The sequence below is a fragment of the Osmerus eperlanus genome, chromosome 8 (assembly GCF_963692335.1).
Source record: "Osmerus eperlanus chromosome 8, fOsmEpe2.1, whole genome shotgun sequence".
Taxonomy (NCBI): domain Eukaryota; kingdom Metazoa; phylum Chordata; class Actinopteri; order Osmeriformes; family Osmeridae; genus Osmerus; species Osmerus eperlanus.
The window spans coordinates 18,454,714-18,469,084 of record NC_085025.1 but is presented as its reverse complement, the minus strand read 5'-3'; the positions used below and the strand labels follow the sequence as shown (position 1 = coordinate 18,469,084).

Here is a 14,371-nt window from a genome sequence, read left to right as displayed (position 1 = left end):
TGGTCATGGGCTGGGAGCTGTGAATCTTTCTCTGTGACTGTTGTAACACCATTAATGCCTAACTATCAGCTATGTTGACTTTATTTGGCCCTATAAAACATGATCCTCCGACCTTTGAAGATGGGAGACACGATTGAGACCTAAGCCTGGTGTTGTGCCATCATTTATTGTCAGAGGTCTGTTTTCTCTCCCAATCGGCAGATCAATAATACTTTAGTCACATATAAAAAAAACAGAACTGAACTTAGTCTCTGTTAATGAAGACGAACAAGATACTTCAAAGGTGAGTTCTCTGCTGGGGATCATGCTGGACAGCTTGGAGAAGGAGGATGTGAGTAGCTGATGGCCATCATGGACAACCCATCTCATCCCCACAGTGATGATGCAATGGAGAACCCGCAGCAACAGAATAGACAGCCAAAATAATTAGAGGGCACAGTACAATCCATTAGCTAGTAAGATAAATGCAGATATGATCAATTTTATGAATACAATGAAATAAACACAATGGAGATGGTGTATTGCAAACAAACTTTATTAAAAGAAAGCGATTATAATTCGTACAATATAAATGTGACTTTGGATTCATTTAATAGCTTCACATAAAACATTACATTGATACCTGCCCCCTCTAATAACTACTTATCCCTTGCACATGAGATGTAAAGGTAAAAGCTTGTACACAATATGGGCACATTCCTCTGATCTAACGTTGCTGACATATCAAATATCAATCAAATAGTAGTCGGACTATAGGTGTTGTCTTCTGCTTCTGCTGGTGAGATCAGATTGGATTAACTTTAAAGTCACATTAATATTTTTGCATGTTCAAAAGACCAGCAGCTCAATAAACATAGGTGAACTGTGTCCTTTCTTCAGGCTGAATCCGGGTTGGACACCAGGAGCCGAGTGCACCAGCTGGGCGTAAAAAAGTTGGTCTTAACTCCTACGTCGGTCTTAGCTACGTCCGACTTTGTGATTTGAATTTACACCGAGTGCACCAAGCTTGACAGGCCACGGTCGTAGCTACGCCTGGTTTTAAGATGCGCGTCCTTGTGAAAATGCGAAAGCGTCGATCGTTGCCAAGCAACACATTTAAGAGCCTATCCAAAGCGCACTTAGCTAGCCTATCTCCCTTCAAAACAAGCCATGGATTTAAAAAAGAAAGAAAATAAAAATACATTTTACTGATAGAGAAATTAGAAAACTTCTAGAGTTGTTTACTCAGAATAGAAGCGTGCTCACGGGGAAATGTAATAATATCAACACAAACAAACAGAAACAATCAGCTTGGAAATCGATCACCAATAAAATTAACAGTGGATTTGTGCGATCACGGACAACTTTTTCTCGCCTTTAATGTACATACTATGTACATACTCTAACAATATCATATAGTCGTTCAAAAGTAAACTTTGATGATGTAGGACTTCCACCATTACAAACATCTGGCTGAGCCAGCCTGCCACAGGGGACAAACGAATTACTATCGATTAACGTAAAAAGAATGAGCTGTAAAGCAGACGATTGGTTCAATGCTGCTCAATCCTGCATGACTATTGGTCAATTTGATATGTTTGTCAAAATAAGTAAAGTTCTCGTTTTTTCAAAATCGCGGTAGTCATTAAGTGGGCGTTCCCAAATCATCGATGTTGTTGATGGTGAAGAAGATTGTCTTCATCGCGTAGACCTCCCGATGTTTCTCCCCACTTTACAGGACGACATGCATACTTTTAAACCAAGTCGAGACAGGCTCTACACCACAAGATGTTGTGGGTGTTGCCATGTGAGGACGGGAACAATCATTCTTGGGACATGGTACATGGTACGTAAAATGGTCGACTGAGCTACAGTACAGTAGCTGTTCGGTGCTAGCAGATTAGCTAGCTGCTTAGCTTTCCTTCCTGTCCTGCCATCTCGGTTCAGGCTACCGAAATCTGGCTCAGTTTTCATCAGACACCACCAAGGATAAATGTTTAGTTTTTGCTACCAAATTATTCGTTTATCAATGCTGATGTAGTCTAGTCCATTTCTAGCATATTCGATTTTGGATGAAAGCTAGCCTAGTACTGTACTGTACTGACAGTTGACTGGCAGCTAGCTACTGTAGACTAGCTATATTATAGAGCTAGACTATCTAGCTAATAATCACCGATCATTTATTATTAGTGCTCACTAGTAGCAATGCTATCTGCAACTTGTCTCTAACGTGTACACCAAAAATGATTTGTTAGCCGGTTATTGTATTTCAGTGTATAGTAGTTGGGGCTGAAGTTAATTAGCTGTCTATCTTCAATATGAGGGGGTCCCTTCCATATTTGTCAGATTTTTTTACGGTACAAGGTTGTCTTGAATTAATGTTACGTGAAATACACCTGTGGAAAGGCACTAGCTAGTGGTCGGACTGGAATTTTTATTTAATCCCTAAGGGCATCCTATGTTACGCAACCGCTGTTGGCAATATCTACCCTGCGTTTATGAAACTCGTCTGCAGGCCTTGAAATTGAAGTAACTGCAGAGCCCATATTGTCTTGTGTACCCGTTTGATTCTTGAGCCATGATACGATATCCCACCATAGACAATTATAATTTTAGTTGCGAGTCATTTATAGATTTTGAGTTGGTAACACTTTATCAAAACCGTTTCTAACAGCACACTCCTATCAAACGATGGCTATTTACCAAGTAGCTACAACATAGTTATGTACGCATATCAGAGGAATCCATAACCCTAGTTAGTCAGAACATAACCTGTAAAAGAGGATTATTCAACCATTTGAAGAGGACCATACAGCTGGAATTACTTATTGAAGTTAATAATATGTGTAAACTGTGTAACTTCCGTTAATGGTGTTTGCTTCACTACTCTGCTAAAAACTTAATTCAAAGTGTTTGCATATCAAGTGTTGCACTAGGGTTTTTGTCTCCCAACTGAACTGACTGATGAGTTGTATTAACTTGGGTTATTAGGCAGAGATGTAGCCTAACATTTGTAAAAAATCTAGTTATGTATCTCTCTTGCTTAATGTTTCACTGTCTCTCCAGGTGGTGAACCTGTTAATGGGCATCCTTCTAACAGTGGCAGTGACCCACCCGGAGAAAGTGCCCACAGTGGACCTGCAGTATGAGGTCATCGAGCATTACTTTGCCTCGGACAGGGTGTCAGGTAAGTGAAGGCACTACGACACTATACACACTCAAACTGTGTGCCACTACGGTTGGGCGATATGATGAATATATTGGGAACGGACAGTGGGCTGAATCCATCGTTGTGTGCATTTTTTGTATCTTTTATGTCTTAGTGTTGGTTATTTAAATGTGAATATATGTTCTTTGGTAAGTATATATTCTTTAGCAAAGGTATTTAAGATTAATATCTGGGTATACAAGTTACTAACTTGATCTATACAAGTTACTAACTTAAACCCCCCCCACCCCACCGGAGACGACCACGGGTGTTCGCGCGTCTACCGTATTTTACGGAAAATAAGCCATGGCTTGTACTCCGATTTTACAGTTTTCTTGTGCTTGTGCGGCTATATTTCGAAGCGGCTTATAGTCCGGTTATAGAACAAAAAAGTGGCTTCTCTCAAGATCTCTACTGACCGTGCAGCTAATTTTATGCTCAACACTTGAACGGGGGCTTATTACTTGAAAGAGGAATTATTTACTGTTTTCTCAGTAAATAATAATAAATAATAACATTTCTCACTATCAGGGCTTGGAAATACAGTGACTTGCTAAAGTAGGCAAATGGCTAGTAGAACATAACATTTCATAATAATTTCAGTTAATCAAACAGCTGCAAACCCAGTGAAATGTTATAGGCTAGGCTAGCTAGCAAAATAACGCTAGCATCGCTAACAACATTACTAATTCAACTTTGGTAGTCTTTAGATATAATTGTATATGATATTGTGGACAATAAGACACGGACGCGGTCTCTTTTCATAACTTGTATTTTACCACTGCTCTTCTTGACATCGCCATTCGAACAGCCGTCACTGATTTCACGTAATGCTTTCAGCATCAAGCCTACGGCAACTCCCGAGGGACAAAACACCCTTGTCCGTTGTCACATAGAAAGGTCTTCTGCAGTAAGCTATCCTCAGGATTTGCAAGCTAGCTAAATGTATAATATATCTAAATCATTTTGTAGACATAACAATGGATTCTGCCACTAAATGAGTGACTTGGATTTATTTCTGGACATACTATCCACAAACGAAGTGTGTTACACAATGCTGTAAGATCGCCTATACTCGTGCATTGCTATTGGTACCCAGAATGCCCTGCGGCAAGCTGAAAAGCTACTAAGTTAAGGGCATTAGCTTAGTTAAATAAGCATTTTTTGGAGTTCTATTGTTGTGTTTGTTCTGTTTTGATATGTGTAATGCTATGGTCTATAGTTTAGATAATTTGAGTGTTCACCCTGATTGGCAATGTTGTCTAGTTAGATCGCTATCCAAGCTGTCCGCAACCATAGCATGAACGTGCAAGTGATCATATTTCAGCATTTCAGCAATGTTCACGCAATGGTAACATTGTTTGCTTATAAAGTGCGGTTTATACTCTGATTTACAAACACAAAGTGCTCATTCTGGGGGGGTGCGGCTTGTACACGATGCAGCTTATTTACCGTAAAATACGGTATGTTGCTTCACTTCGTGTGCCTGCGGCTCGACCATTGCAGTTTACAACTTTAGCAGGACTACTTACTCGGCGTGAGAAATACAAAGTGTGGCGTGAGAACCTTGTGAACTGGATGAAATGCGTGTCTCACGGCCAATGCGTGAGAGTTGGCAGCCCTGGGTGCGACAGATTACAACACTCACAGAATCGGTTTTGAGTCACATATGGGATCATTCTTCTGCAGAAAAAGGAAGACAACTTTGCTTTCTGTGTATTGGAATATTACTAGTAATAACTTTATGAAACTTAAATTATTTGGAAGGCTTTTCAAGTTCTACCACTCCTCAGCTAGCCTGGACTGTGACTGCACTTTTTTTCTCTCACTACTTTCCTTTTACAACGCACGCATCCCAAATCGATTCATTGGGATTCAACATGCCCTGTTCTCAACACACAATTTAATTTTAACTAGCTCACTCTGTCTGTTGGTGGTCCACAAGAAATGCATGAGTGTACGTGGTCACAGCTATTGTGAAGTTCAGAATTTTCAAATTAGCACATGAGTAAAATACACAACACGTCTTGTCTTTATCACTGCAACTCTGCTTTGAGATTTAAGGAATTAGTACTTTAAAAGTAACAGCGGCAGACTTGTATTTCACATGATGGTTAAACTTTGCAATTACTTGATCAACTAGGGGCCATTACACCACTACTTACAAATTGGCCAATACACCTGCAGTCGACGATTGAAGCAGTGACGGTTGTCAAAAAGGACATTTGTACACCCAACCCTACTACAAACAAGCAAGCATGCACATTCAAAAGCCATTTTGGTGTTATTCATTCAGCCCCTCGCTCTTACACTGCTGCACTCAAGAACCAAACTTCTTCTAATGCAGCCCTGATGACTAGAAGTAAATGCCCAGTTCCTAATTTTTTGAATGACTTAGCTATCTAGAGTTTGGTCTATGTCTGAACGTGTTTTCCTATTTTTTGGGGGTTGAGTTCAGTTAGCTCGGTTGCAAAAGGCCTGTGACTTTCCTAGAACTTGACTTACTCAGAGTTAAGAGGTTGGTAACTGAACCAGACTTTACCATCATAAGCACAGGTGAAGGTTAGCATGCACCCAGTGCTACACAATGTCAGCATTCAGCAATCGAACTCATTGTTACTCATTACGAATAGTAACCTTGTCTGTGCCTAGGGTTCCTCAGTACAGCAATCAGTGTCATACTGATGATTATGGGAGTGTATTGTTTACAGGGAAACAAACGGTTATGTGAACCTCCAAGGGTCCCTAGCGGGAAAGACAATATGAAAAACAAAACTCAGAGAGTAAAGTGTATGAGAAAAGATATGTTCAAGCCCCCAAAAATGTTTTCTTACACTATCTTTTTCACAACATACAAAATTATAAAATTTGGGACGTCCTGTCCTAATTATACATTTGGGAGTGTCATAATTTTATCTGTCTTACTTGTAAAACATTTTTTACCCGTCTTTCTCTCCTCTATATTATATTTCACACAGGCATAAAAATGTAAATACAGTTACATCCTGTTGGCATATACTCGTCTCAGGATGTCTAGACATATTTTAGTGAATGGATGGGGCCTACGAAGAGGACAGAGTCGAATATATCTGTGAACCGGCAGGTTTCACCCGCATGCGTCGTTTTAGACGTCTGGCTTCACGCTCATTTGTGTGAATACATTTTTGGCTCTGCACCTCTGTGGAGCACACGCTTGTTCTTACTCATTTCCAGCTGTGTGTGAGTTTTGGGAGGTGCTAGGCTGACACGCCCAGGAGGATGCAGATTACTTTATCCTCGCTAGGCCCTTGTACATCCTATGTTGATGCTGAGTGAAAGGCTGCGAAACAGTAAGAGCTCCCCAGAGCTGGCCCTTAAAAGACAGTTAGTCAGCAAGTCACGGCCTGAGAGACTATCCAGTTACATAGTGATCAATCCTCCTACATGGCCACTCTAAGGTACACACTGGGCTAAGTACTCTTTGGTAAATTAAAAGTAAGTACACATCCCCAATTTCAGCTGTAGCACATTTCTTTATATTAAAAGAAAAAATATATGTAAAAGTTGCAGATGGGGGATTTTTCACGAATATTCATTTTCGAGCTTTCCCAAATGCTTAATATATTAACAAACCAATTCACACAACCCCTCCTTGGACCTTTAAAATGTTATCAGCATTTTTGGGTACAGTGCATTCCATGTCTTTGTGCATGTCTTCCCATCTCACTGTCCCCTACATTTGCTGTCTATTCTCTTACTAGCCCAATCAAGCTGAAAAAGGCCACAAACATAATAAAAAATACTTAGCTAAAAATGTATTAGCATTTTAGTTGTTTATTTAGTCAATACGTTATTTGTGACAGCACAACCAATGGTCTCTCTGTCTTGCTTGTAGAGAATGCCTGTGTTGGATTTGCCATCTCTCTTCTGATGCTCACCATCAGTTCCATGATGGTGTATGGAGCCATTACCGTAAGTGTGTGCGTGTGCCACACTTTAGCACAAGTGTGTGCATTTCTTTTTATTAGATTTTTTATTCATCTACATTTTGTCCACATTGGAATTTATGACACCATTTAAAATTCAATTCAGTCACTAATATGTCAGCTTAGGGAGATGAGACTGCAGGATCAGATTATTTGTTCAAAATTGACTCAAATACCTATAAAACATACTGTATATGAGCTTTGTTCTCATGTCATCTAAAAACAGCTCTGTGATTGTAGCTATTCTAAACTTTGCCCACCCTGGTTTTTGTTATTTTGTGATTTCAAGAATCAAACATATGAAGGTAAATTAGGGTATAAAAGATAACGCACCTGTATATGAACTGTTTATTCCAACCATCCAGATGAAGGTTAAGGAGAGTGAGTTAGTGTCATGTTTATGATATGATCTTTGCTTCCCAAGCCTGCTTGATGACCTCAACACACGACAGGTTGGATGGCTCCAGTATTTGACGTAGAACTCATCCTAATCGCTAGTTAAATTAGCCGGGTGCAGCCAACCAATGACATCTTGTTGCTGGTCTGGGTCAGTGGTCTGTGCTAGCGTTGTGCGTTTTCTGCGTCAGCTACATTCTCTTAGGTAACCCCTGTGGATACCCGTCTTCACTGACAAGCTCTGTTGCTGTAGAATCAACGGTTCCCTACACAGTTGTGCACTTATAGACAAACTCCTTAAAATAATATCCAATGTAATGCTGTTTCATTCCTTTAACTTCTGCACTTACGTAATGCTCTTTTTAAATATTGCTTTGGATACAAACATCTGCTTAAATATATTATTTCTATTTACTGTATGTATTCTTTTTCTCTCAACTTTCTTTTAATACCCAGTAGCTGCTTCCAATAGAATTACGGTAGACTCCAGAATGTGACCTCACACTCAACACTTGCTAGAACCAATTAACAAAGCACTCATGCATATCAATGTGGTACAGCAACATCTGTATACGCCTAGAAACTGACACTGAAAGCATGGTCATATTTATCCCCTTTTTCTTACAACATCTCTTGTGGGTCAGGGATCTGTTTCTCTTTCAAAATACAAATACCCAAACTAGTTTGTTCCCGTTAAGAGTCTGTTAGTTTTGGTGACGTGTTGTACAGTAGGGCCATGGGTGTGTGAAAAGAGGTTGATGGTAAGAAATGTCTCCCTGTTTTCTTCCCCGTCTTCTCAGCATCGTGATGGCTGGCTCATCCCTTTCTTCTGCTATCAGCTGTTTGACTTTGTCCTGAGCTGCCTGGTGGCTGTCAGCTCGCTCACATACCTGCCCCGCATTAAGGATTACCTGGACCAGCTGGTCAGTCTCACCCGGACACACATATGGAGAAATATAGAGTTGGAAAAACGATTTAATTCCACAGCAGTGGTGCTCTTTGACAATGGGAGTCTCTTTTATAGTGCTGTTTAACATGACTTTGTAACGTAGGAATGGACAGTGCATCCGGAAAGTATTCACAGCCCTTCACTTTTTACACATTTTATGTTACAGACAAAATTGATTAAATTCATTTTTTCCTCAGAATTCTACACACAATACCCCATAATGACAAGATTAAAAGTAGTTTTTTGAAATTTCTGCTATTAAAAAAACAACTAAAGAATCAAATGTTTCAAGTATTCACAGCCTTTGCCATGGCATTCAAAATTGAGCTCAGGTGCATCCTGCTTCCACTGATCATCCTTGAGATGTTTCTACAACTTGATTGGAGTTCACCTGTGGTAAATTCAGTCGATTGGACAGGATTTGGAAAGCACACACCTGTCTATATAAGGTCCCACAGTTGACAGTGCATGTCAGAGAACAAACCAAGTCCAAGGAATTGTCTGTAGACCTCCGAGACAGGATTGTATCAAGGCACAGATCTTGGGAAGGGCACAGAAATATTTCTGCAGCATTGAAAGTCCCTATGAGCACAGTGACCTCCATCATCCAAAAATGGAATACATTTGGAACCACCAGGACTCTTCCTAGAGTTGGCTGCCCGGCCAAACTGACCGATCGGGGAAGAAGGGCCTTAGTCAGGGAGGTGACCAAGAACCTGATGGTCATTTTGGCAGAGCTCCAGTGTTGCTCTGTGAAGAGAAGAGCACCTTCCAGAAGGACAACCATCTCTACAACACTCCACCAATCAGGCCTGTATGGTAGAGTGGCGAGACGGAAGCCACTCTTCAGTAAAAGGCACATGACAGCCCGTCTGCAGTTTGCCAAAAGGCACCTGAAGGACGCTCAGACCATGAGAAACAAAATGATCTGGTCTGATGAAACAAAGATTGAACTCTTTGGCCTGAATGCCAAGCATAATGTCTGGAGGAAACCAGGCATCACTCATCACCTGGCCAATACCATCCCTACAGTGAAGCATGGTGGTGGCAGCATCATGCTGTGGGGATGACTTTCAGCGGCAGCAACTGGGAGGCTCGTCAGGATTGAGGGAAAGATGAATGCAGCAATGTACAGAGACATCCTTGATGAAAACCTGCTCCAGAGCGCTCTGGACCTCAGACTGGGGCGAAGGTTCATCTTCCAACAGGACAACAACCCTAAGCACACAGCCAAGATGACAAAGGAGTGGCTTTGGGACAACTCTGTCAATGTCCTTGAGAGGCCCAGCCACAGCCCAGACTTGAACCCGATTGAACATATTTGGAGAGATCTGAAAATGTATGTGCACCGACGCTCCCCATCCAACCTGATGGAGCTTTAGGTCCTGCAAAGAAGAATGGGAGAAAATGCTGTAAATACTTATGTAACTGTAAAATGTTCGTTCTTAATTTTTTGCAAATCCATTAAATATAAAAAATATTATGGGGTATTTTGTGTAGAATTGAGGAAAACATGTCTTGAATCCATTTACAGAGGCTGTAATAATAACAAAATGTGGAAAAAGTGAAGCGCTGTGAATACTTTCCGGATGCATTGTATAAAGACATATGGCCTATTTCAACAGTCCAAATATTTGGTTGAAATATTTTCTTCTTTTTACGATTGCTTCTCAATTGTCTTTTGTACACATTACCTGCAGTCACCACAAACATGCATAGTGCTAGATTTCAATGTTTTACAAAAGTGTTCGACTTGTGGAACTGAGAGCTTCTGGCTCGTCATGGCAAAAAAGTATTGTATATGCGTTTAGTTTTTTGTGGTTATCTTTTGTCTGTTTCCACCTCCTCTCCCCTCCAGCCGGATTTCCCCTACAAGGACAACCTCCTGTCCCTAGACTCCAGCTGTCTCCTGCTCTTTGTTCTAGTCTTCTTCGCTTTCCTCATCATCCTGAAAGTAAGAGTGGGACATCCAAACCCTGACTGAGTCATTTCATCATTAAATCATCTTCAAGTATCTGTTTAATAGTTTGTTCTCAGAGCATGTAGCCTAGACTGGTCACTATACCAAGTCACTCAACATAGCTGTTTTTGATTTTCAGGCTTACCTGATCAACTGCGTGTGGAACTGCTACAAGTATATTAACAACAGGAACATGCCAGAGATCGCCGTATACCCTGCTTTTGAGGCCCCCCCTCAGGTATGTTTCTGAACCCCTCCGGTTCTTTAGAGGGCAGTGCAATGTGTGACGTAGTTTCGATGAGCTGTTTGCGCAAAATAAATATGCATTTAAATATATAAATGTATTGCCACCATTTTGTGCTGCCTGAGCGTCCAAATGTGCCCTGATGGGCACAGACTCCAATTGAGTTTACACCGAATCAACTCACCGACATCTTAATCACAAGCTGCACAACAACCAGTGCAACAGTAGATCAAATGAGAAGTCTTTAGGCAAATGGCTGTGTTTACATACAATTTACATTTATGCATTTAGCAGACGCTTTTATCCAAAGCGACTTCCAAGAGAGAGCTTTACAAAAGAGCATAGGTCACTGATCATAACAACGAGATAGCCTCAAACATTGCGAGCAGCCAAAACATGAAGCATACATTGTGGAAAACCAAATAAGTGCCAAAGGGAAGAACCATAAGAGCATGCAGTTCAACAAGTTACAATTGAACAACATGAAACTCCCCACAAGAGTGCAAGAGTGTACCTGTAGAACAGTAAAAACATTTCACAGCGAGTACAAGAATTTGAAACCGTTACAACTAACCAACAAGAGCAACAAGTCTCTCAATACGAGTCATTTTGATCCTGGAGGAAACTAACATCAGGTCCAGCCAAGCATTCCTAAGTGCCGTTGTACTCCCGGAACAAGTGCGTCTTGAGCCTTTTCTTGAAGGTGGGGAGACAGTCAGTGTCCCTGATGGAGGTGGGGAGTTGATTCCACCATTGGGGGGCCAGACAGGAGAAGAGCTTGTGTTGGGACCGGGCGCTCTTGAGCGGTGGGACCACCAGACGGTTGTCAGAAGAAGACCGTAGGTGGCGGGTGGGGGTGTAAGGCTGGAGGAGAGACTTGATGTAGTCGGGTGCAGTCCCGTTCACCGTTGGGAAGGTCAGTACCAGAGTCTTGAATCTGATACGGGCCGTGATGGGAAGCCAGTGGAGGGAGATGAACATGGGTAACATGGGAGCGTCATGGGAGCGTCTGGCGTTCTGAATCCTCTGGAGAGGGCGGGTTGCGCATGCTGGGAGACCGGCGAGCAGCGAGTTGCAGTAGTCCAACTTTGAGAGGACAAGTGCTTGGACTAGCAGCTGGGTGGAATGCTCAGATAGGTATCTCCTGATCTTCCGGATGTTGTAGAGGGTGAATCTACACGACCGGGAGACCGCAGCAATGTGGGCCGTGAGGGAGAGCTCGTCATCCATGGTCACCCCGAGGTTCCTGGCAGAGGATGAAGGGGTCACCGTCACCGATCCCAGTGTGATTGAGAGATCGTGGGAGATGGAGGGTTTGGCCGGGATGATGAGGAGTTCTGTTTTGGCGAGGTTCAGCTGGAGGTGGTGCTCTGTCATCCAGGTGGAGATGTCTGTGAGGCAGGCCTCGATCCTAGCTGAGATCCCCGGATCAGTCGGGGGGGAACGACAGGTACAGCTGCGTGTCGTCAGCATATCAGTGGTAGGAGAAGCCATGGGAGGTGATGATTGGTCCAAGCGAGGTGGTGTAGAGGGAGAAGAGGAGGGGTCCAAGGACGGATCCCTGTGGGACTGCCTGACACTTTGCCTCCCCAGGAGACCTGGTAGGATTTTCCCGACAGGTAGGATGAGATCCACTGAAGTGCAGTGCCAGTGATGCCCATTTCAGAAAGTCTGGCCAGCAGGATTTGATGGTTAACCGTATCAAACGCTGCAGAAAGGTCCAGCAGAATGATGACGGATGACCTCGAAGCCGCTCTGGCAGACTGGAGGGCCGTGGTGACTGACAGGAGGGCAGTTTCTGTGGAGTGGCCAGTCTTGAAGCCCGATTGGTTGGGGTCAAGCAGGTTGTTCTGAGAGAGGAAGTTTGACAGTTGGTTAGATACAGCGCGTTCAATTGTTTTAGAAAAGAAGGGTAGTAGTGATACTGGTCTGTAGTTCCAGCTGTCTGTAGAGGACAGCTGGGTTACTGGAGGGTTTTTTGAGTAGAGGGCTAACTCTGGCCTGTTTGAAGGCAGAGGGGAAAGTGCCGGAAGTAAGACAAGAGTTAAGGACATGAAGAAGAAAAGTTATTATGGAGGGAGAGATGGTTTTAAAGAGAGGGGAGGGGACTGGATCAAGGGGACAGGAGGTGGGGCGATGAGAGAGAATGAGGTCAGAGATCTCTGCCTCGGACAGGGGAGAAAAAGAGTTTAGACATTTAGTTGGGTCAGTCATAGAGGGTGAGTGGGTAGGAAAGGTGGGTTCAGGGAACTGACTGCTAATGTCAGCAACTTTTTTCTCAAAGAGTGTGTTCATCCAGTAGGGGGCATTCTTTTCTTATCCTTTTGAGAATAACCCGTTGACACGGTCATATGGATTGATGCAGGTCAGCTCTCATGTATAGATTGCTTTAAGGCGATTTGAAAGCTGAAGTTTGGGTCCACTGTGAAGCACGTTGTGTAATCTTAACACATTTGCTAATACTTTTGAATCCCATTTTTTCTTCTGCTCCCTCAGTACATCCTGCCCACCTATGAGATGGCCATGAAGATGCCAGACAAGGAGCCTCCCCCTCCCTACATGCCTGCTTGAGCACCCCGACACACACACACACACACCACCTTCTCCACTTAGTGCCCTCCCTCACCCCACTTATCACACCCACCATCTACTGTGTATGTGGCCAACAACTTGTTTTGACCCTGCCAATGCTGTTCTAGAGAAAAGGGTAGTTGACCCCCCCTTCCGTTATTCAATCCTAACCTCACAGTCTTGTTGATATCTGAGAGGGGCAGAAGATGAGTATAGAGTATAAAAAAACAAGCTGTTTTATATTTTCTCCCATGTCTTAGTAAAAGAAAAAAAGGGGGGGGGGGGGGGTATTGTGAAAGTACCATCACTCGAATGCTTATTGTCAATCAGTAGAAATGCCAAGTTCTCAGATTGATATGAGTGAAACATATGAAAAGAAAACTAGACAATCCACTTATGATAACTGTTGAATCATGCGTTAATTATATGTTAAGATTCTAGGTTTAAACAAGTTTGATGGGGAAGCTTGTAGCACTTTTTCCTTCTCTATCATTATTTAGGCCCATTATGCCCTTTATGTCTTTATGCCCATTATGCCCATTATGCCCATTATGCCCTTTATGTCTTTATGTCTTTATGTCTTTATGCCCATTATGCCCATTATGCCCATTATGCCCATTATGCCCTTTATGCCTTTATGTCTTTATGTCTTTATGCCTTTATGTCTTTATGTCTTTATGTCTTTATGTCTTTATGCCTTTATGTCTTTATGTCTTTATGTCTTTATGCCTTTATGTCTTTATGTCCCATCAGTCCACCCACTTGTGTGCCATGTTCCTATTCTCTCTTTTGTGATCCTGTGTTGTGTAGCTAAACTAATGAGTAGTGTTTCAGCATTGAGGCCTTACACTGCTGGCTAAGAAGATAAATGTCACTGAAGTTGCTTCCCAGGAACCTGAAGGGGAGTGTTGTGAACATTAGTGGATGCATGCAACTCTTTCTTCCTTTCTTTACTTTTCATGTGTTTTGATCTTTGTGGACAACAAATGGCTTTAATAAACATTTGTACCCATCGTCTGATTTATTGATGGATATTTTGTGTCAACTTGTGTGTAGTATGTGTATAATATGTTACTTTTCAGATGGCACAACCTTATGG

At 42.2% G+C, this 14,371-nt stretch overlaps 1 protein-coding gene across 1 annotated transcript; it reads left to right on the top strand.

Moving 5' to 3' along the window:
* Window positions 1–1,624: 1,624 nt before the first annotated feature.
* On the top strand, window positions 1,625–14,285 carry laptm4a (lysosomal protein transmembrane 4 alpha). The gene is made up of 7 exons (XM_062468309.1): window positions 1,625–1,825; window positions 3,046–3,166; window positions 7,062–7,138; window positions 8,349–8,471; window positions 10,356–10,451; window positions 10,597–10,695; window positions 13,198–14,285. The coding sequence occupies exons 1-7, from the start codon at window positions 1,697–1,699 to the stop codon at window positions 13,270–13,272; spliced, it is 720 nt and encodes a 239-aa protein (XP_062324293.1). The 5' UTR covers window positions 1,625–1,696; the 3' UTR covers window positions 13,273–14,285.
* Window positions 14,286–14,371: the final 86 nt, after the last annotated feature.